General features: G+C 51.6%; 1 protein-coding gene across 2 annotated transcripts; it reads left to right on the top strand.

Moving 5' to 3' along the window:
• On the top strand, window positions 1-27,898 carry LOC119967435 (zona pellucida sperm-binding protein 3-like). 2 transcript variants are annotated; one of them, XM_038799979.1, is made up of 9 exons: window positions 1-418; window positions 1,428-1,543; window positions 1,622-1,725; window positions 1,807-1,984; window positions 2,071-2,197; window positions 27,153-27,241; window positions 27,336-27,454; window positions 27,527-27,655; window positions 27,734-27,898. In XM_038799979.1, exons 1-9 carry the CDS (start codon window positions 2-4, stop codon window positions 27,853-27,855), a joined length of 1,401 nt encoding a protein of 466 aa, XP_038655907.1. In that variant the 5' UTR covers window position 1; the 3' UTR covers window positions 27,856-27,898. The 2 variants fall into 2 exon arrangements, with proteins under 2 accessions (XP_038655907.1, XP_038655908.1); XM_038799980.1 differs by lacking the exons at window positions 1-418; window positions 1,428-1,543; window positions 1,622-1,725; window positions 1,807-1,984; window positions 2,071-2,197 and adding exons at window positions 25,042-25,279; window positions 26,299-26,414; window positions 26,502-26,605; window positions 26,689-26,866; window positions 26,951-27,077.
• Window positions 27,899-27,969: the final 71 nt, after the last annotated feature.

The raw sequence follows: 27,969 nt of genomic DNA, 5'->3' as shown, positions 1-27,969 counted from the left end.
GATGGTTCAGTTGTTTGGTATCATGGGGGATTTTGGAGTGAGGGCTTTGTTCCCAGTGCTGGTGTTAGTTGGGGCTGTTTGTTCCTCTGATACTTGGCAACAGTTTCGAGGCCAAAGGTTTCCATGGAGCAGAGTCAAAGCCACCTCTGTGCCTCAGAGAGTCCCTCTTCCTCCCTTTGGTTCCCATTTCCGTGTGTCTGAGGGTCAAAGTGTGTCTCCGCTGCGGACTGTGATGGTGCAGTGTGCAGAGGACAAGCTGCTGGTCAGGGTCCAGCTGGATTTATTTGGAACCAGGCACCTGATTAAAGCTGCTGACCTGACACTGGGGGCAGCAGGCTGTCGGCCAACCAGGATCTACTCTCAGAACCACACTGTCCTCTTTGACTATGGGCTCCATGAGTGTGGCAGCAAATTGCAGGTAATGTCAAACCTCAACTCTGGCTCTAAGCTTAGGCTGGAGATTGTTCCACACTCTTTATTCCAACACTTGGTGAGATGTCATTGATATAGAGGAGATACTGGTCTCCTGTGTCTTAAACACCCAAACTAGCTCCCTGATTGTACTTTGCTTCCACTGGTCTGAGTCTCTTCAATATTGTGACATCAACCCCATTGATCTGGAAGCTTCTCTTTTGTTCCTCTTGAGCTTTTCCTCTTGTTGATTTTTCAGCTCTATTTCCCCCTCATTCACATCAATCCAACTGAGGGTTTGGTTTCAGTCCAGTTTAATCCAATTGGGTTGGGTGTTTATGAACAGAATGAAATGGGAATTCATATGGATTGGAAAAAAGAGGAATTCCACACTTCCCACTTTCCCAGTCATTGGAATCAATGGGGCCCTGGATTGAAACTGTTCTATTTCCAGGCTCCATATCATTGTCAACTTGTGGCTCCTTTTCCTGTTAACTGAAGCTGTCCCTTTATTGAATGAATTCCCTGTTAATTGATCCTGATCTTGTGTCTAATGATCTCTTTGTATACATGGCTGGGGGTTGCTGAGCAACACTAATAACAAGATGAGGCCATGCAGCCCCTCCAGCCTGTCCCTGATCATTAAGATCTGGGCTGGGCTCCCCATAACCTCATGCCCTTGTCCTCAACATGATTCCCTTAATGTCCAAAAATATAATCCATCTGTCCTGAATATCCTCTGACTGAACATTCCCAGCTCTGAGATAGAGAATTCATGAGCTGCTAAATGAAGAAAGTCATTATCATGTTTATCCTAAATGATTGACCCCTGACCTGAGATGACTCTTTCCCCCCCCCCCCCCGACACTCCAGCTGGGGCCCAGTAGCCTATTTGCACCGAACCTGCCAATCTCCTTGAATTATTTTAATTGGATGGGGCGAGTTCATTGTTAACCCCTGTGTAGAACATTCTCATTTGAGTTCAGTTCTTCATTCCTTAACGTGGTGTCTTTCAGATGTCTGGAGATTTCCTGATCTACACCACCCACCTGACCCACAGTCCAGAGTATCATGGATCTGTCATTGTGAGAACAAATGGAGCTGTTGTTCCCATTGAGTGTCGTTACTTTAGGTGAGAATCTTTATTTGAAGATCCACAGCTGTTGGTGTTCTCTGAAGTTGTCCTAAAATGACTCTGCTGTCTTTCCAGGAAGGGCAATGTGAGCAGTAACCCCATCAGGCCTACCTGGATCCCATTCAGCTCCACCAGGTCTGGAGAAGGACATCTTTCATTCTCTCTGCGCCTAATGAATGGTATGTGATGGGGAGTGATTTCCTCTCTTCACTCACGGAGTGACACCCACTGTCTCCAACCCTTGTCCTCTTGTTCTTCAGGTGACTGGCTTACAGAGCGCACTTCCACTGTCTACTACCTGGGTGACCTCATTCACATTGAGGCCTCTGTTTCAATGAGCAACCACATGCCCCTGAAGCTCTACATTGACCGCTGTGTAGCTACATTGAGCCCAGACAAGGACTCCACCCCGAGATACAGCATTATTGACTACAATGGGTAAGGAGCTCTCTGCTTTCTCCAGCTGCTCCAATCTCACTGGCTTCACTTGATTCACTTCATGTCCCTTTTTAATCTGTCTTCAGTTGCCTCCTGGACAGCCAAGCTGAGGACTCCTTTTCAACCTTTGTGTTGCCAAGTGGCGAGCGGGAGATGGACAAGCTCCGGTTTGACCTGGATGCATTCCGTTTCTTTGGAGATGACCGTTCCTTGGTAAGAGGAAACTGATCATTGTGGGTCTGTGTTGGGAGGGAGTCATTAAATAACGACGTGTTGATGGTTCCCTCAGATTTTCATCACCTGCCACCTGAAAGTAGCTCCAGTGGATCGGAGAGATTCCAAGAACAAAGCTTGTACTTTCCAGGAAGATGCAGAATATGTAAGCTCTCTCTCAAATGGGCTTTTGTGGAGAAGTGATGCACAATACAGTTGGTTGACTGATTTTTGTCTTGCTTAGCTGGGCCCCATTGGAGGAATCGAGCATTGATATTTGTGCCTGTTGCCATGTGGGTAACTGTGCCACAAGGGAGCTGAGATTTGGATCCAGAGGAAGGAGAGATATTGTAGCTGAAGCTGGTAGGACATTGATTCTCTAGATGGTGGAGGTTTCCCCTTTCCCCTCTCTAACTGGAATGTTTGATATTGCAGAGAGTGAAGTTGGATTGAAGTGGGAGGCTGAGGCCTCACTTGGACCCCTGATCATTCTGGATACTGATGTGACCAACCTGGCAACAAACTCCCTGAATGAGGGAACGATGCAGGAGAGGATTCCAGGTGGTAAGTTGGCTGACTGCTGGTTTCCATTTCCCCCTTGGTGTTTCCTTCACTAACCATTGGTTTCTCATTGGTTTGTAGGTGTGGAGTCTGAGGTGGTCCTGATCGTGACCCTGACTGTGACAGCTGTCTCTCTGATCTCTGCTTCATTGATCACCTTGTTCCTGTACAGGAAACGGAATCAAACTCTGTTCGCCCAGTAATCAAATTAATTATCAATAAAGCAGTGATTCCTTGTCTGGGAGCTGATTGGTCTCTGCATTTCATTAGTCTGAGTCCATGGAAATAATGGCTGGGGTTTGTGTGCTCCAAGAACCACATCTCCTCCTTGAATGGTTCTTCTACTTGAGTGTAGTTTTTAAGGGGGCTGGTTCATGTTCTGTCTGTTTCAGTTGTTTTTCCTCCCTGGTGTGAACAGGTCTGGGACATACTGGTGGGGCTGAGCCTGGCTGGTGGGGCTGTTTACTGGATCACTGAAGCCCCCCCCCCCTTCTGGATAGGGGAAACACTGTATTCCCAGGGTGTTCACACTCCTCTTCCTCCCCCCCCCACCTTGATGGTAACAATCAATGAAGTGACATGTGCTGATCCCCAGAGCCATCATCTGATGCCTGAACTTCATTTGGGTCTCTGATATCCAACTGGAAATCTGATCACTGCATTATTTTAATCGGGGCTAAAGGCCCTCCAATCTTCTTCTTCTGCTTTTGAGCTCACACATGAGGATTGTGGAATCAAACATCAAAGAAGACATGGGGAATTGAACCAGGGCAACTGAACCAATCCATTAAGGTTAAGGGAACATGAGGTGAGGCATTGGGTTGAAGTGAGCCTGAAGACATTGAGAAATGGAGTTGTTTATGACCAGATTTGATTCACAACTTTGCATGTTCAGTGGATTTGTCATGCTAAATTGCCCCCAATATCCAAGAGTTAGGTGGGTTTGTTGGGTTACGGGGATAGGGTGGAGGTGTGGGCTTGGGTAGGGTGCTCTTTCAGGAGCTGGTGTAGACTCAATGGACTGAATGGTCTCTTTCTGCACTGTAAATGACTCTCTGAATTTAAGAAATTTTAATACTATGCCATATCCCTATATTGTGTGAAATCACTCTTGGAGTGAGGTGTCCTTTCCCCTCAGTCATACAAAATTTAAATAAAATATTGGGTGTTTCTGTCCAGTAGGGGCTGTTTAGCACTGGGCTAAATCGCTGGCTTTGAAAGCAGACCAAGGCAGGCCAGCAGCATGGTTAGATTGCTGTAACAGCCTCCCCGAACAGGTGCCAGAATGTGGCGACTAGGGGCTTTTCACAATAACTTCATTGAAGCCTACTTGTGACAATAAGTGATTTATCTTATCATTATCCTAGCCACTGCTAGGGTCTGGTCCAGCATCGTAATAGGAGACTAGAGATGCTGGGGTTGCTCTTGGAAAAAGAGCAAACTTAACAGAAACCTAGCACATGTATTTAAAATAGTTGGCAAAAAACGTTTGGAGAAATGAGAAATTTCTTCATGCGTATGGTTGGTAAAATCTGCAATGCATAAACAAAGTATGGTGGAATCAGTCACTTCTAAGAGCAACTGGATCTGAACTTCAAGGGGCTAAATGAAGGGATTGAGGGGAAAATCTGGAGTGGGACAATCTGGGTCACACTTTCAAAGAGGCAGGACCAGCAGAATTGACTCTTTTATGCAATATGATATAAATATTTAATTTTCACTGGCATCTGTATTGCTGCCTATCCACTGGTATCTTTAAGTCATTTTTTTTTTAAATTGACTCAATAGATTTTCAGGTAAGCAGTGTCACCAAACAGTAGATCAGCAAATAGAAATGCCAAGTAAATCATGTTCAGACGCAACCCAGAAGTCTCCAGCAAAGTTGAGGTGAGAAAATATTCTCAAGTAGTTCGTATTTCATTTTGTATAATTAAGATTTCTTTAGAGGGTGAAAGTGGACAAAAGATTAAATGTCATAAAATTTACAGTACAGAAGGAGGCCATTCAGCCCATTGTGTCTGCACCAGCCCTGGGAAAGAGCACCCTACTTCAGCCCATACCTCCACCATCTTGGACATTAAGGACAAGAATGGCTCATAACTGCACTTTTTTGGACTGTGGGAGGAAAGTGGAGGAATTGGTGACTTCACACAGATAGTGACCCTAGGTGGGAACTGAACCTGGGACACTGGCACTGTGAAGTAAAAGTGCTAACCACTATGCCATTGTGCTGCCCTTGATATGGATTCTGTACACCTGAGTTCTTGGATAAATCTTCTGAGAGGAGATCAGCTGTCTCGGCACATGCCAGGGATTGAATATGAATGAACCCACAATGGGCTAGATTGATACTATACTTGGCTGAGGATTTGATCATCAAATTGTCTCCGGGGAGCAGCCCACCAGAATAGAAACTTGGCAATGGTTAATCATCTATTGCACTTGGTATGAATTAGTACAGCAATGTAAACTGTACATGATCCATTGAAAGCAATGGCCTTGCCTTTCTTAGATATATTTATCTATAGTGGCCTAGAATTTGTAGAAGTGAAAGTTGTCAGAAGTGAAAGTTGTCAGTATTTGCACGACTACAGTGCCTGGCTGATAGCACAGTATCCAGTATCTGCACAGCCATAGTTAAATGTGGAAGTTCAGAATGAATCCCTCCTCCTTCACAGGATTTGCTGTCCCAGTTTTATCATTAGGAAGGGGACTGAAAATCTATGAAATACCGAAAACCTTTTTAAAGGCCAAAACTAGTTAAAATGTTGAAATAAATAGTACGATCCAGATTAAGCTACCAGGGAGGGTCACAAAGATTAGAATAAATGTAACCTAGCTCTCAATTAGGAGCCTCACTGGTCAGGAACATAACTCTGAAATTTCAATACCATTGAGAAGATCCAAACCGATCTTCATCCCCAAGGCCTTTTTCCAAGGAATAAATAAAATGATTATGGCATTTGTGTGGGCAAGACTCACTAAAAATACACTGGAAAGAAATATGGGAGGCCTCGCACTTCCGAACCTGAAATACTACCACTGGGCAGCCACAGCCAAGAGTGTGAGGGGATGAGTAACTGAGCCGAGCAAGGAATGGGTGAAAATGGAGTAGCCCTCCTGAACAGGAACAACCCTCCAAGTTCTAACCACGACTGTGCTCCCAACCACCCTGGCAAAGTACACATCCAGCCCAGTGGTGGTAGCTACGTTAAATTCTGGAACTAGTTGAGACAGCACGTCGGCTGAACCGAGATGTCCACCATGGCCCACATATGCCGTAACCACAAATTCCCACCAGCCATGCTTGATGCCATTGTTAAGAAGTGGAGACAGGCCGGGGGGACGCTAGAGATTTGGGACTTTTAAATGCCTGGACCAGCTGACAGGAAGTCACAACCGAGACTCACAACCCTGGACCAGCTGACAGGAAGACTGGAGCTACCAAACGGACGGGAGCTCCAACACTTGCAAGTCAAAAACATTTTCCGCAAGGAGACGGTGAGGTACCCTCGGGCCCTGAGAGACACATTGCTGGAGGAACTGCTAGACGTGGACAGTATTGAGAAGGGGAACTGTGGGGACATTTAGGGACAACTGTTAGGAAGGTGAGAGCACCATTACATGGAGCAAGACAGACATGGGAGGACAAACTAGGGACAGACATAGGGTGGGGACTCTGGAGTGAAGCACTGAGCAGGGCGAACTCCACCACCTCTTGCACAAGGCTAAGCCTCATGCAGTACAAAGTGGTACACAGAGCGCACCTAACCAGAACCCAGATGAACAGGTTCTTCCCGGAGGTGGAAGACCAGTGTGAACGGTGGCAGGGTGGCCCGGCCAACCACACCCACATGTGGGAGGAAAGGGGAGCAGCAAGGGAGGTACCCAGGGAAAAATCAGGAGGGGACACGGGAAGAGACCAAAGAGGGGGCCAGAAGGCTTCCCTGCCCAACAAAACTATAATAAATAATCTTTATTAGTGTTACGAGTAGGCTTACATTAACACTGCAATGAAATTACTGTGAAAATCCCCTAGTCACCATACTCCAGCGCCTGTTCGCTACACTGAGGGAGAATTCAGGATGTCTAATTCACCATACAGCACGTCTTTTGGAACATGTGGGAGGAAACCGAGCACCCGGAAGAAACCTACGCAGACACGAGGAGAACGTGCAGACTCCACACAGACAGGGGCCCAATCTGGGAATCGAACCCAGGACCCTGGTGCTGTGAAGAAACATTGCTAACCACTGTGCTGCCCATAATATGTTCAACAGTAACAAACTATACATCGAACTGTCTCGCTCACCTATTGTACAATGTACAGATGTAAAAATTGAATAAAGTAAAATAAAAGGGACAGGGGAGTTGGTGAGGGGGGGGGGGGGGTAGGGACTTGGGGGTAACCTCCAAAGTTTGGCTTTTGTAAATTGTACCTGGTCCACACACATGTGTTAATTTTGTATTGTATAAAATGAAAAACCTGAATAAAAACATTTTAAAAAAATAAACATTTCTGAGTATCATTTTGGGTGAGTTTGGTAGAGTATTTCTTGCCGTTTTTTTCAGTGAGATCCGCAAAGGTACTTACCCACTTAGAGTGCAATCTTACCAAAAACAAAGAATGAGTTCTGGGCACCTTGGTACTGCCGGCCTGGCAGTATCCCTGCCAGCACCACCTGGGCACCCTGGCAGTGCCAGGCTGTTGACCAGGTGGCAGTGCCAGGGTAGCCAAGTGGCACTGTCAGGGTGCAAGGCTGGTAGTTTCAAAGGTGCTTGGGTGGCATCAGTGCCAGTGTGCCACCCTGTCCAGTTACCTGGGGCGGGTCACCGATTGCCTGGGAGAAGCCCCCCCCCCCCCCCAAGTGCTGTTCCACCTGGTCCCCGTTTGTGGGCCCCACATCCCCCACCCACAGGAAATTTCACTGTCCCCCTCCCTACCCCAACCAAATGAGGTCACTCGGCTATGGGGTTGCTGAGGGTCTCTCTTCTTCATGCCTCTTTCGAGCCGCTACCCCTCATTTCAGGACACCAACCCTTTAACCCACACAATTTATTCATATCCGCCCTTCATACACCCACCCTTTCAGGGACATGCCCCCCTCAGGCACCTGAGTGCCATGGCACTGCCAAGTTGTCTTGGTGCCAGAGGGAGAGCCAGGGTGCCATCCTGCCCTGTCCCCGACCACCCATGAGTCTCCAATGGCCTGGGAACCCCCGCCGGTACACCTGGCCCCTGTTTCTGTGGACCAGTGCTAAACGGCGCCATGGCGACGTCTCCCAGGCCAGGCTGCTAGGGGGAATTGGGCCCTGACCTATTTAAATGAGCCAAATAGATAATTTGTGATGTATATCCGGATACCACCCAGTGAGGGCGAGATCCAGATTGTAACATCTGATGGGATCCCGAGAGGCGTTTCGAGCGTCGCAAATCTAGCGAGAGGCCTCGTCCCCGATTTAATGGCCTTGTCGCATCACCGAGTTTGACCGTAGCATCTATAGTCAATACCCACAAATAAACATACTCATTTTATTTTGTGCATTTATAAGAAATTTTTTTTAACATGCTTTTAATCGCTTTCCTTACTTCAAGTATTCCATCCCCCATTACCAAGCTCACTGCTTAAATTTAATTCCAACAGTCGCTGTAAGGCGAACACCCTGAATGTAGAGGAACTATTTTGTATTTTGTAATTAGTAATAAAATACCTCATTTGGATCGTTTTCAATTAAAAATGTGGCCAACAATTTCGGCATGCCCCAAATCTTCTATTTCTGCTCTTTCTTTTTTCTCCTCCTTTCTATTGAATGACAGGATTGAGAAACCTCATCTTCACCTGTGGCTGTTGCTTTCTTCTTAGCCTTCTTTCATTTCTCCTTATCCTTATCCCAATCCTGCTCATTTTGCTTCTCCGACGACTCATTTACTGCCGAGTATTGTTCAACCTGAACCTCTTCCAACTCAACTTCTCCTAAAGGACAAATATTCTGGATGAGTGACACCGAAGGATTCACTCTGCTTTTTCTGGAGTTTCTTTTAGTCTGGTAATTTTCCTTAACTGGGCTGTCTTCTATCAGACCACTATTTAGTTCTCCATCACCTTCACCCTCGACTTGCTTTGTGGGGGGAGACAGTTGGTTGAAGTTACAAATCCCCTCTGCATCTCCTCTGCAGCGTTTTTTCTTTTTTGGGATTTAATTTTTACTTCTTCGAATGAATTCAAATCATTTCCTTCGAGTTCCTGAACAGCACTGCTATGGGCGATCTCATGCCCTGTTTTTGATTTTTTCAGTTGAGCCATGCTGTTGGCAAAGTACTCCTGCATCGTAATAGAACTAGTCACAGTATTTATTTCCTCTGTGGCACTGGTGGCCTTTGGGTCATCAACAGGCACTAAACAGGCATTGTTCTGTAAAACATGAACATACGGCATTAAACATACTTGTGCTGGAGACAAAATGCTGTTTAAGTTTCTGCATGACCATGTAGTAAAAATATTGCAAAAGGCAAATTATAACTTCCACAAGATTCAATGTGCTTACAGCAACCTATGCCTGGCACATGTAAAGAAATCTTGCTCAAGCATCAGTCTGTTATTTGTATTTAGTTAAATCAGTAATGATGAACAAGTTCAGTTCTTAAATGTACAACATGAACAGAAATTTCTGGAAATATTTAGTCAGCACCGGTAGAGAAACAGCGGGGCGATTCTCTAGCCACATTGCGCCCAGCGCAAATTCTGCGAACTTGGGAAAATCCCGGGAGAGGCCCGAAAAGGGATTTGCGCCGGGTGTCAAACAATTTCCGATGCTCCTTGACCGCTCCAGCTGCTGTGATCAGGGGTGGGATTCTCCAACCCCACGGGGCTGGAGAATAGCCAGGGGTCAGCGTGCATCCCGCCGCCGCCGGCTGCTGAATTGTCCGGCGCCGGGGTTTTGGTGGGGGCGGGCAACGTGCTACGCCGGTCGATGGCCGCTCGCTGCGCCCCCCCCCCCCCCCCCCCCCCCCCCCCATCGATTCTCCGGCCTGCGATGGGCCGTGCAGCTGTCTGTTGTAGGCCGGTCCCGCCAGAGTAAATTAGACCTGGTACTTACCGGCGGGAACTGGCTCTGCTGGCGGCCTCCGTAGTCCTCCGGGGGTCGCGGAGGGACCTGGCCCCGGGGGTGCCCCCTCGGTGGCCTGGTCCGCGATGGGGGCCCACAGATCCGCTGGCGGGCCTGTGCCGTGGGGGCATTCTTTCCCTCCGCATGAGCCGCTGTCAACCTCCGCCATGGCTGGAGCGGAAAAGAACCACCCTGCGCATGCACTGAGAAGATGCCAGCAAACGCTGGCACTCACGCGCATGCGCTAACTCGCGCCGGTCGGCGGAGGGTTCCGCACCTTCTGGGCGGCCCTACGCCCGAGTAGTTCACGCCACTCATTGACGCCGGGACAGCCCGCTCCGTCGGGTAGGGGAGAATCCCGCCCCAGGTTTGTGCACAACACCCTTATTTAAATATGCAGGATCTGTTTTAAGCTGGATTCTCCTGGCTCCTGGAATTCTCCCACCCGCCGGCGCAGTGTGAAGCCAGAGTGATGGAGATCAGAGTGATGAATATGCAGGTGGTGCATTGGCCATCCCCATAGCGAGCTGTCGCTCACGTGGGGGGGTGCTGGTACTGGCAATGGGGCGGGGTGGGGGGCTGAGCGTTTGCCTGAGATCAGATCTTCCTTTATGAATGGTGCCCCGATCTCGGAGGAGCCGGACCTGCCGGAGTCTTCAGCTCTGCGCCCCTCAATCAGGCTGCAGCTCACCCCAACCTCCCAACAAAATTCTAAGTGTAGATAGATTGCGATCTGCATTGCGCCAAACCACCCGGCAGGAATTGACCTCGGTTCCCACCAGAGACACACTTAGAGATGTTTTGGGAGAATTGTTCCCGTAGTCAATGTTTCAGGTTGGTAACCTTTCGTTGGGAATTGGAAGACTTTAGGAATATAACAAGTTTTAAGGTGGTGGGGAGAGGAAGGGAGAACAGAACAAAAGTCTGTGATAGGTTAGAAGGCAGGGTCAATGGTGCAAGTTGAAGGGGGACCGGAATTGGATAAGAAACAAAAGATGGGCTGTAAATTGCAACAGCGCTATTATTACCAGTTCCTGCTGTCCAAACAATGAGCAACAATTCTGATCTCAAAATGTTTGAACGTCCAGGTGGTGATGTTTGTCATAATATACATCCAGGTATATGATGGTGTGCAGACAGTCAGTGATTGACACACAGGATGACCAGTGAACACACAGTACACAGCAGCAAATCACCAGACAGGACACAACCACTATAAAGCCAGAGGGCACCATTTTTCCCTTGCTCTAAGGATCCAGCCTCTGAGACAGTCAGAGCTCGTGAGCAGCAGCTAGTGCAAACACCATGTGGTCGTCAGTTAGTCTGGTCAGGCTAGCCTCAGGTCTCCAGTCAAGTCAGCATAGTGTCAACCCACAGTTGAACATGTAAAATAGTTAGATGTTAAATTAAATCGTGTTGCATCTCATCAAGTGTTGGAAGCCTGTCTCTCTCTACACTGCATCAAACGGAGTCCACATAAATCCAGCCTACCCAACACATCATGGTATCAGGTTCGGTGCTGAAAATTGACGGACCTACCTTGAGTGAATCGGCATTGACCAGCAAACAGCCATCCGGTAACATGGACAACGTCTGCCCTCCTCCGCAGCTCCGCATCGCCGGCAACCTCGGTACAAATTGGAAGATCTTCAAACAGAAGTTCGAACTCTATCTTGAAGCCACCGACCTCGAAGCCGCATCGGACGCCAGGAAGATCGCACTATTCCTCTCCACAGCGGGGGACCACGCCATCCACATCTACAACTCCCTTACATTCGCTGAAGGCGGAGACAAGACGAAATTTAAAACAGTCCTGCTGAAATTCGACAGCCACTGCGACATTGAGGTGAATGAGAGCTTTGAACGGTACGTTTTCCAGCAGAGGCTTCAGGATAAGGATGAACCTTTTCAATCCTTTTTGACCCATCTCCGCATCCTCGCGCAGTCATTTAACTATGACTCGACAACTGATTCCATGATCCGGGATCAGATCATTTTCGGAGTCCACTCTGATTCCCTTCACCAGCAGCTCCTGAAAGTCAAGCAGCTCACCCTCAACATCGCCATCGAAACGTGTGTTCTCCACATGCATGCTAACAACCGGTTCTCCCACATCAGGGCGGCAGAAATGGCTAAGCTAACCCCCCCACGAGGCAGAATGGGTGCAGGCAATCGCACAAATGCAGGGCCTGAGTCTTGATGAGAGTGGCCATTTCCCGAGCTTTTCCTGGGCTCCAGCGTATGCGCGCCACGACCGAGGGGACGGCAAGACCGACGACCAGCCTGCGCAGGTGCGTACGTCATTCAACCACACTGCGCATGAGCGATGGCGTACAGAACGCGCTGACGTTGGCGTCATGGCGTGTCCAAATTCTGGCTCCGCCCATTTAAAGCGGCAATATCCGGCAAAATCACGACGGTGTCTACAGTGTGGCAAGCTTGGCCACTACGCAACCCTTTGCAGATCTGCTGCACTGCCCAGCACACAGCGATCCCAGCCAAGGCGCAGGAGCGTCCGTTCGATTCAGCAGGCTGTGCCAGACTCCGACCCCGACAGCCCATCGGATCCTGAACCTGGTACTGCCGGCCTGGCTGTGGCTTTAATCAGTTAGTTGTTAGCCCGGTGGTCGACTACAGAGAAAGGCCGACCGCCGGGAACTCTGGGTACTTGTACCCCGCCTCGGAGGCGGGGTCTACTTGCCTCTCGACCAATTGGTGAGCAGTCACATGACTAGTCGCAGCCAATCGGACGAGAGGCACATGACCAGCCAGAGCCAATGGGAAACCCATGCTCTGCACCAATGGCAGTGCTCACATTAATACCACCACATTCACCCCTTGTGGAGAAAGAAGGCCGGGGGGGGGGGGGGGGGGTGTAAGTGGAAGAGAGGCGGGGGGGGGGGATCCGAGGACTGGTGGTATGAGCAGCGAAAATCGAGAAAGGTGGGCTGCCCACTGGCTCATGGCAAAAAATAATACTACTACTACAACTTAAGGTGCAACAGAATAACAACAAAGTCCAAAATGTCCCATAGTCGCATCAGATGGAGACGATCAGCCTGTCGGGTGCCCGTGGTGTTCTGGAGGACCGTCGCAGTGGAGCCGGTGATGTCGGGCCGATGGCCGTCCTTGCCTCTGGGAGCGTCGATCGTAGATGTGTCTCCGTACCCCGGGCTGGTGGTGGAGACGAGGGGGCATGTGCGCTGGGTCGTGGGGGCGCAGGGGGCACTGGGGGGGAATTGGGGTTGGGTGGGGAGATGTTGATGTAGGGGGAGAAGGCCGCACGCCGGTGGGTGCCAGGTCCCGAAGTGAGACCATATCCTGCCGACCGTCGGGATACTCCATGTACGCATACTGCGGGTTGGCGTGGAGTAACTGGACTCGCTCGACCAACTGGTCGGACTTGTGCACCCGCACATGCTTCCGGAGCAAGATGGGCCCGGGGGTGGCCAGCCAGGTCGGGAGAGGGGATCCTGAGGACGACTTCCTGGGGAAAACAAGAAGACGTTCATGAGGTGTTTGATTAGTGGTAGTACAGAGGAGAGACCGGATTGAATGCAGGGCGTCGGGGATGACTTCTTGCCAACGGGGAATAGGGAGATCTCTGGACCGTAGGGCCAGCAGGATGGTCTTCCAAATGGTGCCATTCTCCCGCTTGACCTTACCGTTACCCCGGGGGTTATAACTGGTCGTCCTGCTAGAGGCTATGCCCCTGCTGAGCAGGAACTGACGCAGTTCGTCACTCATAAAGGAGGACCCCCGGTCGCTGTGGATGTACGCGGGGTAACCGACCAGGGAGAAGATGGATAGGAGGGCCTTTGTGACGGTTGTTGTGGTCATGTCGGGACAGGGAATGGCAAAAGGGAAGCGGGAGTATTCGTCGATAACACTCAAGAAATATGTGTTACGGTTGTTGGAGGGGAGGGGAACCTTGAAGTCTATACTGAGACGTTCGAAGGGGCGGGACGCCTTGATCAGATGCGCTCGTTCGGGGCGGTAGAAGTGCGGTTTGCACTCGGCGCAGACGTGGCAGTCCCCAGTGACGGTCCTGACTTCCTCAACGGAGTAGGGCAGGTTGCGGGTCTTAATAAAATGGTAAAGACGGGTGACCCCTGGATGGCAGAGGTCCATGTGGAGGGAGCGGAGGCGGTCAATCTGTGCGCTGGCGCAGGTACCGCGGGATAGGGCATCGGAAGGCTCATTGAGCTTCCCAGGACGATACAAGATATCGTAGTTGTACGTGGACAATTCGATCCGCCACCGCAAGATCTTGTCGTTCTTGATCTTGCCCCTCTGTGCATTATCGAACATGAAAGCTACTGACCGTTGGTCTGTGAGAGGGTAAACCTCCTGCCGGCCAGATAGTGCCTCCAGTATCGCACAGCTTCGACTATGGCCGGTGCCTCCTTTTCCACCGAGGAATGGTGGATTTCGGAAGCGTGGAGGGTTCGTGAGAAGAAGACCACGGGTCTGCCCGCTTGGTTCAGGGTGGCCGCCAGAGCTACGTCAGATGCGTCGCTCTCGACCTGGAATGGGAGGGGCTCGTCGATAGCATGCATCGTGGCCGTTGCGATATCTGCTTTGATGCAGCTAAAGGCCTGGCGGGCCTCCATCGATAGGGGAAAGGAGGTGGTCTGGATGAGGGGGCGGGCTTTGTCGGCGTAGTTGGGGACCCACTGGGCATAATATGAGAAGAAGCCGAGGCAGCGTTTGAGGCAGCAGTAAGAGGGGGAATAGGGCCGCCGAATTGAAAGGTCAAGCTCTGCACGTTGCACTGGAAATCCAGGCCCAAGAGTGCCGGAGCGCATAGACGGGGGAGAATGAGGAGTTTGAAGTTTTTGAAAACCCTCACCTGGACCGTGAGGTCCGCTATGCAGCACCTGGTGATTTGGACGGAGTGCGAACCCGAGGCCAATTCAATCTTATGCTTAACTGGATGGGTGGGGAGCGCGCAGTGTCTTACCGTGTTGGGGTGGACGAAACTTACCGTGCTCCCGGTGTCCAGCAGGCATCTCGTTTTGTGTCCGTTGAGCTGGATCGTTGTCGTAGTCTTGGCGAGCGTGCGTGGTCGCGACTGGTCGAGTGTGATGGAAGAAAGTCGTGGTGAGAGTTCCAGATCCTCCTCGGTGGCAGAGTAATCGCTGGCAGAGCCTTCCGTGTTGGCCCAAGATGGCGGCGCCCAGGACTCGCACGTGGAGTCGGGGTCCCAAGATGGCCGCGCCCAGGGCCCGCACATGGATCCGGGGCCCCAAGATGGCGGCGCCCATGGCCCGCACATGGTGTCCGGGGCCCAAGTAGGTGGCGCCCGTGGGAACCTCATGGCGGCTGGGGGCAGTGTCAGCGGCGTCTGCGGGCCGGTCGGGGCAGCTGGGAGCGAGGGTCGGGAGGGCCGCGGGGCCGTTCGGGGGCCAGGGAGGCGGGCCGAAGAGGTTGGTGTGCGGCGCTGGGCCCTAGGGGGGCCCGGGGGGGGGGGCGATCCGCGGTCGCTGCGTGGAACAGCAGCGACCGACTTGGTCTGGCAGACCACTACGTAGTGGCCCTTCTTCCCGCAGCTCTTACACAGAGCGGAGCGGGCCGGACAGCGCGGGGCGAGGGTGCTTGGAGAGACCACAAAAATAGCAACGGGGCCCCGCTAGTTTGTCAGAGTGACCTGCAGCGCAGGCTTTGGGGGTGGGGGGGGGGGGGGGGGGGGGGGGGGGGGGGGGGGGTCCACGGAGGACGGGGGTGGCGCGTGCCATGAAGTCCAGGGGGTTGCTGCGCGGCCGGGGGCGTATGCGCGGGCGTTCAGGTCAGCAACCTCCAGGGAGGTTGCACGAGTCCGTGCCTCAGCTAGGCTGAGGGTGTTCTTCTCCAGCAATCGTTGGCGGATAGAAGGGGACTGCATGCCAGCAACGTAAGCGACCACCTCAGACTCCACACCTACAAACCAATGAGAAGCCAATGGTTAGTGAAGGAAACACTGAGGGGCAAATAGAAACCACAGTCAGCCAACTCACCACCTGGGGACCTCTCCTGCATCCTTCCCTCATTCAGAGAGTCCGTTGCCAGGTTGGTCACATCAGTATCCAGAATGATCAGGGGTCCAAGTGAGGCCTCAGCCTCCCACTTCGATCCAACTTCATTTTCTGCAATATTAAACATTACAGTTAGAGAGGGGAAAGGGGAAACGTCCACCATCTAGAGAATCAATGTCCTACCAGCTTCAGCTACAAGATCTCTCCTTCCTCTGGATCCAAATCGCAGCTCCCTTGTGGCACAGTTACCCACATGGCAACAGGCACAAATATCAATGCTCGATTCCTCCAATTGGGCCCAGCTAAGCAAGACAAAAATCAGTCAACCAACTGGGTTGTGCATCACTTCTCCACAAAAGCCCATCCGAGAGAGAGCTTACATATTCTGCATCTTCTGGAAAGTACAAGCTTTGTTCTTGGAATCCCTCCGATCCACTGGAGCTACTTTCAGGTGACAGGTGATGAAAATCTGAGGGAAACATCAACACGTTGTTATTTAATGACTCCCTCCCAACCCAGAGACCCCAGTGATCAATTTCCTCTTACCAAGGAACGGTCATCTCCAAAGAAACGGAATGCATCCAGGTCAAACCGGAGCTTGTCCATCTCCCGCTCGCCACTTGGCAACACAAAGGTTGAAAAGGAGTCCTCAGCTTGGCTGTCCAGGAGGCAACTGAAGATAGATTAAAAAGGGACATGAAGTGAATCAAGTGAAGCCAGTGAGATGGGAGCAGCTGGAGAAAGCAGAGAGCTCCTTACCCATTGTAGTCAATGATGCTGTATCTCGGGGTGGAGTCCTTGTCTGGGTTCAATGTAGCTACACAGCGGTCAATGAAGAGCTTCAGGGGCATGTGGTTGCTCATTGAAACAGAGGCCTCAATGTGAATGAGGTCACCCAGGTAGTAGACAGTGGAAGTGCGCTCTGTAAGCCAGTCACCTGAAGAACAAGAGGATAAGGGTTGGAGACAGTGGGTGTCACTCCCAGTGAGTGAAGACAGGAAATCACTCCCCATCACATACCATTCATTAGGCGCAGAGAGAATGAAAGATGTCCTTCTCTAGACCTGGTGGAGCTGAATGGGATCCAGGTAGGCCTGATGGGGTTACTGCTCACATTGCCCTTCCTGGAAAGGCAGCAGAGTCATTTTAAGACAACTTCAGAGAACACTAACAGCTGTGGATCTTCAAATAAAGATTCTCACCTAAAGTAACGACACTCAATGGGAACAACAGCTCCATTTGTTCTCACAATGACAGATCCATGATACTCTGGGCTGTGGGTCAGGTGGGTGGTGTAGATCAGGAAATCTCCAGACATCTGAAAGGCACCAGGTTAAGGAATGAAAAACTGAACTCAAATGAGAATGTTTACTTTCGTGCGTTTACTTTGTTGACCGTCCGGAGAAAGTGTCCTTTGGGAATCTCCATGGCCGCATCATAATCGCTGTCGTCCTCAATCATTGAGTAGATCGCTGTGCCCACGCATGAGAGGAGGATGTGGAGTTTCTGCTCCATGGTGGGCTTGCCGGCTGCAGTCGTCAGATAGCTATTAAAACACGCCTGCCAATGTTTAAAGATTGCAGATGCATTTGAAGCATGTGGGCTGGTGCGGAGGCAGTGAGGCTTGATGCGAAGCTCCATTCCAAAATTCTAGCTGATTAAATTGATGTACCATCAATTGGACTCGAGACACGATTAAGATCCAAACTGTGGCTTTAATCAGCTAGTTGTTAGCCCGCTGGTCGACTACAGAGAAAGGCCGACCGCCGGGAACTCTGGGTACTTATACCCCGCCTCGGAGGCGGGGTCTACTTGCCTATCGACCAATTGATGAGCAGTCACATGACTAGTCCCAGCCAATCGGACGAGAGGCACATGACCAGCCAGAGCCAATGGGAAACCCATGTTCTGCACCAATGGCAGTGCTCACATTCATACCACCACAGGCATCATTACCAAGCATGCGCTGCCTTTCTCAAAGATGGGGCCTCACAGTAGCATGGTGGTTAGCATCAATGCTTCACAGCTCCAGGGTCCCAGGTTCGATTCCCGGCTGGGTCACTGTCTGTGTGGAGTCTGCACGTCCTCCCTGTGTGTGCGTGGGTTTCCTCCGGGTGCTCCGGTTTCCTCCCACAGTCCAAAGATGTGCAGGTTAGGTGGATTGGCCATGCTAAATTGCCCGTAGTGTAAGGTTAATGGGGGGATTGTTGGGTTACGGGTATACGGGTTACATGGGTTTAAAGTAGGGTGATCATTGTTCGGCACAACATTGAGGGCCGAAGGGCCTGTTCTGTGCTGTACTGTTCTATGTTCTATGGTGAAACACCTCCCAATCCTAAGCGTGGATCCTAATGACAAGTGGCGTGCTGTCCTCAGTCAACAAGGCCCGCATCCGTTTCAAGCTGGGTACCGGCGCATCAGCGAACCTCATTTCAAAATCCTATCTCGACACTATCCGCGTCAGACCAGCATTCTTCCACCGGCCTGCCAGCTCCTTGACTACAATGGCAATGCCATTGCTGCCAGTGGCTCGTGCCAACTCGGCATTTCCAATAGGTCACTTAAAGCGACGCTGCAATTTGAGATTGTCGGACCTGACAGAGCATCCCTGCTCGGTGCTCGGTGCTCGGGTGCAAACTCCTGAACCTGGTTCAGTGAGTCCACACCATGTCATCCTCACAGGCGACGGCCTCACCTGATGAAAACTTCCAGGCTGAAATTGATGACATCATCACGCAGTACCACAGCGTGTTCGATGGAATGGGCACGCTCCCATACCGATACAAAATCCTGCTGAAACCAAACGCCACCCCCGGCCGGCTCAAGGTACCGGCAACTCGGGCAGTCGCCCGGGGCGCCATGTGCTAGGGGGCGCCATCAACGAGTGCGTGACCGGCGTCAGAGACCTGCCGACAGAGAGACCGGCCCGCCGATCGGTGAGTCCCAATCATATACCAGGACACTCCGGCCCCCCCCCGACCCGACCCGACCCCCCCGACCCGACCTGACCCCACCCGACCCGACCCGACCCGACCCCCCCGACCCGACCCGACCCCCCCCCCGACCCGACGCCCCCGACCCCCCGACCCGACCCGACCCCCCCCAACCCGACCCGACCCGACCCACCCGACCCGACCCGACCCCCCCGACCCGGCCCGACCCCCCCGACCCCCCACAACCCCCCCGACCCCCCCGACCCGACCCCCCCCACCCGACCCGACCCGACCTGACCCCACCCCCCCGACCCGACCCGACCCCCCCGACCCCCCCGACCCGACCCCCCGACCCGACCCGACCGCCCCCGACCCGACCCCCCCCGACCCGACCCGACCCCCCCCGACCCGACCTGACCCCCCCCGACCCGACCCGACCCGACCCCCCCCGACCCGACCCGACCCCCCCGACCCGACCCCCCCGACCCGACCCCCCCGACCCAACCCGACCCAATCCGACCCACCCCCCCGACCCGACCCAACCCCCCCGACCCGAACCCCCCCGACCCGACCCGACCCCCCCGACCCGACGCGACCCAACCCCCCCGACCCGACCCCCCCGACCCGACCCCCCCGACCCGAACCCTAACCCGAACCCGAACCCGAACCCGAACCCGAACCCGAACCCGAACCCGAACCCGAACCCGAACCCTAACCCGAACCCGAACCCGAACCCGAACCCGAACCCGAACCCGAACCCGAACCCGAACCCGAACCCGAACCCGAACCCGAACCCGAACCCGAACCCGAACCCGAACCCGAACCCGAACCCGAACCCGAACCCGAACCCGAACCCGAACCCGAACCCGAACCCGAACCCGAACCCGAACCCGAACCCGAACCCGAACCCGAACCCGAACCCGAACCCGAACCCGAACCCGAACCCGAACCCGAACCCGAACCCGAACCCGAACCCGAACCCGAACCCGAACCCGAACCCGAACCCGAACCCGAACCCGAACCCGAACCCGAACCCGAACCCGAACCCGAACCCGAACCCGAACCCGAACCCGAACCCGAACCCGAACCCGAACCCGAACCCGAACCCGAACCCGAACCCGAACCCGAACCCGAACCCGAACCCGAACCCGAACCCGAACCCCCCCAACCCGACCCGACCCCCCCCGACCCGACCCCCCCCAACCCGACCCGACCCGACCCGACCCCCCCGACCCGACCCGACACGACCCGACCCGACCCCCCCCACGAAGGGCGCCGAAGTTCAGCTTGCCCGGGGCACCAGCAATCCCTAGGGCCGGCGCTGGCCACCCCTATGGTTCACGCACCACGTCGGGTGCTGGCACCCTTCAAGGACCGCCTCAAGCAGCAGTTGCAAGACGTCCAGGACCAGGGCATCATATCAAAGGTCACAGAACCCACGGACTGGTTTAGCTCCATGGTCTGCGTCAAGAAGCCGTCAGGGGAGCTTCGAATCTGTCTCGACCCCAAAGATTTAAACCGCAACATCATGAGGGAATATTACCCGATACCAAAACAAGAAGAGTTAACCAGCGAGATGGTTCACGGCAAATTCTTTACAAAGCTGGACGCCTCCAAGGAGTTCTGGCAAATACAGCTGGATGCATCCAGTCGCAAGCTGTGCACATTCAATACCCCGTTCGGTTGCTACTGCTACAACCGGATGCCCTTTGGCAAAATCTCTGCCTCAGAGGTATTTCACTGCATCATGGAACAGATGATGGAGGGCATCGAGGGGGTGCGAGTGTATGTCGACGATGTCAACTCCTCAAGAACACATCGATCGCCTCAAGCGGGTATTCCACAGGATCTACGAGCATGGCCTCCGACTCAACAGGGCCAAATGCTCATTCGGTCGATCAGAAATCAAATTCCTTAGCGGCCACATCTTGCAGCACGGCGTGCAGCCAGATGCTGACAAGGTTTCGGCGATCAACGCCATGAAGACCCCAGAAGACAAGAAGGCAGTCCTCCGCTTCCTAGGATGGTCAATTTCCTTGCGAAGTTCATCCCCAACATGGTGTCCCATACCACAGCCCTCCGCCATCTCGTCAGAAAGTCGACGGAATTTCAGTGGCTGCCCGCTCATGAGAAAGATCCAGGATTTTGACCCAGTCACAGTGACGGGACGATATCTTTCCAAGTCAGAACAGTGAGTGACTTGGAGGGGGAGCTTCCAGGTGGTGATGTGCCATCTCGTCAGAAAGTCGACGGAATTTCAGTGGCTGCCCGCTCATGAGAAAGAATGGCGTGAGCTGAGGGCAAAACTCACCAAAGTCCCAGTGCTGGTGTTTTTCGACCCCGCCAAGGACACAAAAATATCCACTGACGCGAGCCAGGACGGCATTGGTGCGGGGCTCCTCCAATGGGATGACTCCTCCTCCTGGGCCCCAATTGCGTATGCCTCCAGAGCCATGATGCCCACTGAGCAACGGTACGCTCAGATTGAGAAGGAATGCTTGAGCCTCCTAACAGGAATCGACAAGTTCCACGATTATGTATATGGCCTCCCCAAATTCATGGTTGAGACGGACCACAGGCCATTTGTTCACATTATCCAAAAAGACCTCAATGACATGACGCCACGGTTACAACGCATCCTTCTCAAGCTACGCCGCTACGATTTTGAACTGGTCTACACCCCAGGCAAAGAACTCATCTTTGCAGTTGCCCTTTCCAGGTCTATCACCACACCGTGTGAGCAAACTGACATAGTTTGTCAATTTGACGCACAGGTGCAATTCTCTGCCTCCAACTTTCCGGCCTCTGATGAGAGAGCCACTCAAATTCGTGAGGAAACGGCCGGAGATCCTCTGCTCCAGCGGGTGATGCAGCACCTCACGAATGGCTGGCAGAAGGGTCAGTGTCCCCAGTTTTACAACGTCCAGGACGATCTGACGGTAGTAGACGGCATCTTCATGAAGCTTGACAGAATCGTGATCCCGCAGAGCATGCGAGGTATGGTGCTCGGCCAAATCCACGAGGGTCACCTGGGGGTCGGGAAATGTCGACGTAAAGCTCGGGAGGCAGTCTACTGGCCAGGCATCAGCTAGGATATAGCCAACACGGTCCTCAACTGCCCTACATGTCAAAAACTTCAGCCAGGTCAACCTTAAGAAACTCTGCTGCAACATGAGATAGTGACCTCCCCATGGTCCAAAGTCGGTGTCGACCTTTTCCACGCCAGGGGCATGACTATGTCCTCCTGGTGGACTACTTTTCCAATTACCCCGAAGTGGTGAGAGTATCCGAACTCACGTCGGCGGCGGTGATTAAGGCATGCAAAGAAACATTTGCCAGACATGGTATACCACTCACGGTGATGAATGACAACAGCCCCTGTTTTTACAGCCAGGAGTGGTCTGATTTTGCCCAGCTATACAACTTCCGTCATGTCACATCCAGCCCCCTCTACCCACAGTCAAACGGGAAGGCCGAAAAAGGGGTACACATCGTCAAAAGACTACTATGTAAAGGCTGCAGACACAGGCTCCAACTTCAACCTGGTGCTGTTGGCACACAGGGTGACCCCGCTGTCCACTGGGTTGTCTCCAGTGCAGATGCTCATGAACCGCACTCTGCGAACAACGGTTCCAGCCATCCATGTTCCAGCCCTTGACAACTTCACGGTCATACAGAGGATGCAGCAGTCTCGGGCCCAACAGAAATCAGCGTACGATGCTCATGCCACGGATCTCCCCGAGCTGGTCCCAACTGATCGGGTTCGTGTACAGCTGCCTGACGGCGGCTGGTCCTCCACAGCTGTGGTGGTCAAGCAAGTGGCCCCGAGATCGTTTCTCGTCCGCATGGCTGATGGCTCTTTCCTACGACGCAACAGGTGGGCGCTGTGCAGACTTCCACGTCCACCACCCGACCGTGATGTCCCACCTCACACACTGCTTCCCCTGGACAGGCCCTGCCACGAGGCCACCGATCTCCCAGCAATCCTACTGACCTCTGCGACCACCGCATTGGCGGCAGTCCCACCCATCCAAGAGCAGGCGGCCCCTGCTCCACCCTTGAGGCGGTCAACCAGAATTCGTCGCAAGCCACAGAGACTAAACTTATAGACTGAATGTTTGCACAACTTTGTTACCTCATCGTTTTGACATCTGTAAATATCACTTTTTGACCATTTCATCTGCCCTATATCTGCACTAGCGACAACTTCCTCTGTGTATAAGTCAATTTTAGCATTTTCTGTATACAGTCACATACATATACACATCTTCACACACATAAACCTTACTATTTATTATCTGAACACACACTTTTAAAAAAAAGAGGGGAGATGTCAGAATATGCATCCATGTATATCATGGAGTGCAGATAGGCAGTGATTGACACACAGGATGACCAGTAAGCACATAGAACACAGCAGCCACTCACCAGACAGGACACGACCACTATAAAGCCAGAGGGCACCAGTTTTCCCGCTCTCTCGGGATCCAGTCTCTGAGACAGTCAGAGCTCGTGAGCAGCAGCTAGAACAAACACCATGTGGTAATCAGTTAGTCTGGTCAGGCTAGCCTCAGATCTCCAATCAAGTCAGCATAGTGTCAACCCAAAGTTGAACATGTAAAATAGTTAGATGTTAAATAAAATCATGTTGCATCTCATCAAGTCTGTCTCTTGCTCCACTGCATCAAACGCAGTCCACATAGACCCAGCCTACCCAACACATCAATTTCCCAGGTGACTGCTGCCCTTGTCCTTTTAGATGGTTATGGTCTTGGGTTTGGAAGCTGCAATCTAAGATGCCATGGTGAGTTCCTGCAGTTCATCTTGTCGATGGTACACACAACTGTTACTGTGCATCGGTGGTGGAAGGAGTGAATATTTGTGGAAGGGGTGCCAATCATGCAGGCTGCTTTGTCCTGGATGATGTCAGGTTTCTTGACTGTCGTTGGAGCTGCAAACATCCAGGTAAGTGGAAAGTATTCCATCACATTCTCAACTTGTGCCTTGTAGATGGTGGTGCCATTGAATGTCATGGGGCAATGGTTAGAATCTCTCTTATAGGGGATGGTCACTGTCTGGCCTTTGTGTGGCATGAATGGTACTTGCCATTTGTCATTCCAAGCCTGGATATTTTCCAGGTCTTGTTGCATTTGGACATGGACTGTTTCAGTATCTGAGGAGTCACAGATGATGTTGAACATTGTGCAATCACCAACACACATCTCTACTTCTGACCTTATGATGGAAGGGAGGCGATTGACGAAACTGCTGAAAATGGTTGGGCCTAGGTAGTACGATAGCACAGTGGTTAGCCCTACTGCTTCACAGTGCCAGGGTCCTGGGTTCGATTCCCGGCTTGCGTCACAGTCTGTGTGGGGTCTGCATGTTCTCCAGTGTCTGCACGGGTTTCCTCCGGGTGCTCCGGTTTCCACCCACAAATCCTGCAAAATGTGTTTGTTACGCGATTTGGACATTCTGAATTTTCCCTCAGTGTACCCAAACAGGCGCTGGAATGTGGCAACTAGGGGATTTTCACAGAAACTTCATTGCAGTGATAATGTCAGCCTACTTGTGAACTATTAGGGAGAGCACGGTTGCACAGTGGTTAGCACTGTGGCCTTCACAGCACCAGGGTCCCAGGTTCGATTCCCGGCAGGTCACTGTCTGTGCAGAAGCAGCACGTTCTCACCATGTCAGCGAGGGTTTCCTCCGGGTGCTCCGGTTACCCGCATATGTCCTGAAAGATGTGTGGTTAGGTAATTTGGACATTCTGTATTCCCCCTCCGTGTACCCAAACAGGTGCCGGGCTCTGGCGTCTCAGGGCTTTTCACAGTGACTTCATTAACTTACATTAAATAGGTTAGCGTAAGCCAACTTGTGACAATACGAAAGATTATTATTATTATTTGGACAGTGCCCCTATCAGGAGTGGCCCCTTTTAATTTGTCCCTGAGTTTGTTTCTTTTAGTATAATTAGCTGATTGACCGCAAACGAGTTCAGGTGAGTACAGGTTGTGAGTATAAAAGGTGCTGCTCCCTGGTGGACAGGATGGTTCAGTTGTTTGGTATCATGGGAGATTTTGGAGTGAGGGCTTTGTTCTCAGTGCTGATGTTAGTTGGGGCTGTTTGTTCCTCTGATACTTGGCAACAGTTTCTGAGGCCAGAGGTTTCCATGGAGCAGAGTCAAAGCCACCTCTGTGCCTCAGAGAGTCCCTCTTCCTCCCTTTGGTTCCCATTTCCGTGTGTATGAGGGTCAAAGTGTGTCTCCACTGCAGACTGTGATGGTGCAGTGTGCAGAGGACAAGCTGCTGGTCAGGGTCCAGCTGGATTTATTTGGAACCAGGCACCTGGTTAAAGCTGCTGACCTGACCCTGGGGGCAGCAGGCTGTCGGCCAACCAGGATCTACTCTCAGAACCACACTGTCCTCTTTGACTATGGGCTCCATGAGTGTGGCAGCAAATTGCAGGTAATGTCAATCCTCAACTCTGGCTCTAAGCTTAGGCTGGAGATTGTTCTCCACTCTTTATTCCAACACTTGGTGAGATGTCATTGATATTGAGGAGATACTGGTCTCCTGATTCCTAAACCCCCCCAAAACTAGCTTCCTGTTCTGGGTTGTACTTTGCTTCCACTAGTCTGAGTCTCTTCAACCTTGTGACATCAACCCCCTTGGTCTGGAAGCTTCTCTTTGGTTCCTCTGAGCTTTTCCTCTTGTTGATTTCAGCTCTTTCCTGCTCATTCACATCAATTGAAATGGGGTTAAATTTCAGAACTGTTTAATCCAATTGGATTGGGTGTTAAGGAACAGGATGAAATGGGAATTCAGATGGATTGGACCAAACAGGAACTCCACACTTCCCACTTTCCTAGTCATTGGAATCAATGGGACCCTGGATTAAAACTGTTCTATTTCCAGGCTCCATATTGTCAACTTGTGGTTCCTTTTCCTGTTAACTGAAGCTGTCCTCTTTATTGAATCAGTTCCCTGTTAATTGATCCTGGTCTTCATGCTAATCTCTTTGTATACATGGCTGGGGGTTGCTGAGCAACATAATAACACGAGGCCATGCAGCCCCTTCAGCCTGTTCCCCATTCATTAAGATCAGGACTGAACTTCTCACATCCCTGTCCTCAACATGATTACCTTAATGTCCAAAAATAAATCTACTGTCCTGAATATCCTCTGACTGAGCATTCCCAGTTCTCTGGGATAGAGAATTCATGAGCTGCTAAATGAAGAAATTCATTGTCATGATTATCCTAAATCATTGGCCCCTGACTTGAGGACCCTCCTCTCTCTTTCTCTCTCTTTCTTCCCCCCCCCCCCCAATCAACTCTCCAGCTGGGGCTCAGCAGCCTCTTTGCACTGACCCTGCCAATCTCCTTGAATTGTTTTAATTGAATGGGATGAGTTCATTGCTAACCCCTGTGTAGAACATTCTCATTTCAGATCAGTTCTTCATTCCTTAACCTGGTGTCTTTCAGATGTCTGGAGATTTCCTGATCTACACCACCCACCTGACCCACAGTCCAGAGTATCATGGATCTGTCATTGTGAGAACAAATGGAGCTGTCGTTCCCATCGAGTGTCGTTATTTTAGGTGAGAATCTTTATTGGATGCCCAATAAGATCCACAGCTGCTGATGTTCTCTGAAGTTGTCCTAAAATGACTCTGCTGTCTTTCCAGGAAGGGCAATGTGAGCAGTAACCCCATCAGGCCTACCTGGATCCCATTCAGCTCCACCAGGTCTGGAGAAGGATTCCTTTCATTCTCTCTGCGCCTAATGAATGGTATGTGATGGGGAGTGATTTCCTGTCTTCACTCACTGGGAGTGACACCCACTGTCTCCAACCCTTATCCTCTTGTTCTTCAGGTGACTGGCTTACAGAGCGCACTTCCACTGTCTACTACCTGGGTGACCTCTTTCACATTGAGGCCTCTGTTTCAATGAGCAACCACATGCCCCTGAAGCTCTACATTGACCGCTGTGTAGCTACATTGAGCCCAGACAAGGACTCCACCCCGACATACAGCATTATTGACTACAATGGGTAAGGAGCTCTCTGCTTTCTCCAGCTGCTCCCATCTCACTGGCTTCACTTGATTCACTTCATGTCCCTTAAATCTATCTTCAGTTGCCTCCTGGACAGCCAAGCTGAGGACTCCTTTTCAACCTTTGTGTTGCCAAGTGGCGATCGGGAGATGGACAAGCTCCGGTTTGACCTGGATGCATTCCGTTTCTTTGGCGATGACCGTTCATTGGTAGGAGGAAACTGATCATTGGGGTCTGTGTTGGGAGGGAGTCATTAAATAACAACGTGTTGATGTTTCCCTCAGATTTTCATCACCTGTCACTTGAAAGTAGCTCCAGTGGATCGGAGAGATTCCAGGAACAAAGCTTGTACTTTCCAGAAGATGCTGAATATGTAAGTGTGCTCTCTCTCTCTCTCTCTCTCTCTGGGCTTTTGTGGAGAAGTGATGCACACCCCAGTTGGTTGACTGATTATTTGTCTTGCTTAGCTGGACCCCATTGGAGGAATCGAGCATTGACATTTGTGCCTGTTGCCGTGTGGGTAACTGTGCCACAAGGGAGCTGCGATTTGGATCCAGAGGAAGGAGAGATCTTGTAGCTGAAGCTGGTAGGATATTGATCCTCTAGATGGTGGACGTTTCCCCTTTCCCCTTTCTAACTGGAATGTTTGATATTGCAGAGAATGAAGTTGGATTGAAGTGGGAGGCTGAGGCCTCACTTGGACCCCTGATCATTCTGGACACTGATGTGACCAATCTGGCAATGGACTCCCTGAATGAGGGAAGGATGCAGGAGAGGTCTCCAGGTGGTGAGTTGGCTGACTGCTGGTTTCTATTTCCCCCTCAGTGTTTCCTTCACTAACCATTGGCTTCTCATTGGTTTGTAGGTGTGGAGTCTGAGGTGGTCCTGATCGTGACCCTGACTGTGACAGCTGTCTCTCTGATCTCTGCGTCATTGATCACCTTGTTCCTGTGCAGGAAACACAATCAAACTCTGTTCACCCAGTGATCAAATTCATTTTCAATAAAGCAGTGATTCCTTGTGTCTGGAAGCTGATTGGTCTCTTCATTTCACTGGTCTGAGACAATGGAAATGATGGCTGCGGTTTGTGCACTCAAAGCT

The sequence above is a fragment of the Scyliorhinus canicula genome, chromosome 6, assembly GCF_902713615.1.
Source record: "Scyliorhinus canicula chromosome 6, sScyCan1.1, whole genome shotgun sequence".
Lineage (NCBI taxonomy): Eukaryota > Metazoa > Chordata > Chondrichthyes > Carcharhiniformes > Scyliorhinidae > Scyliorhinus > Scyliorhinus canicula.
This window is presented reverse-complemented; position numbering and strand designations above follow the sequence as displayed.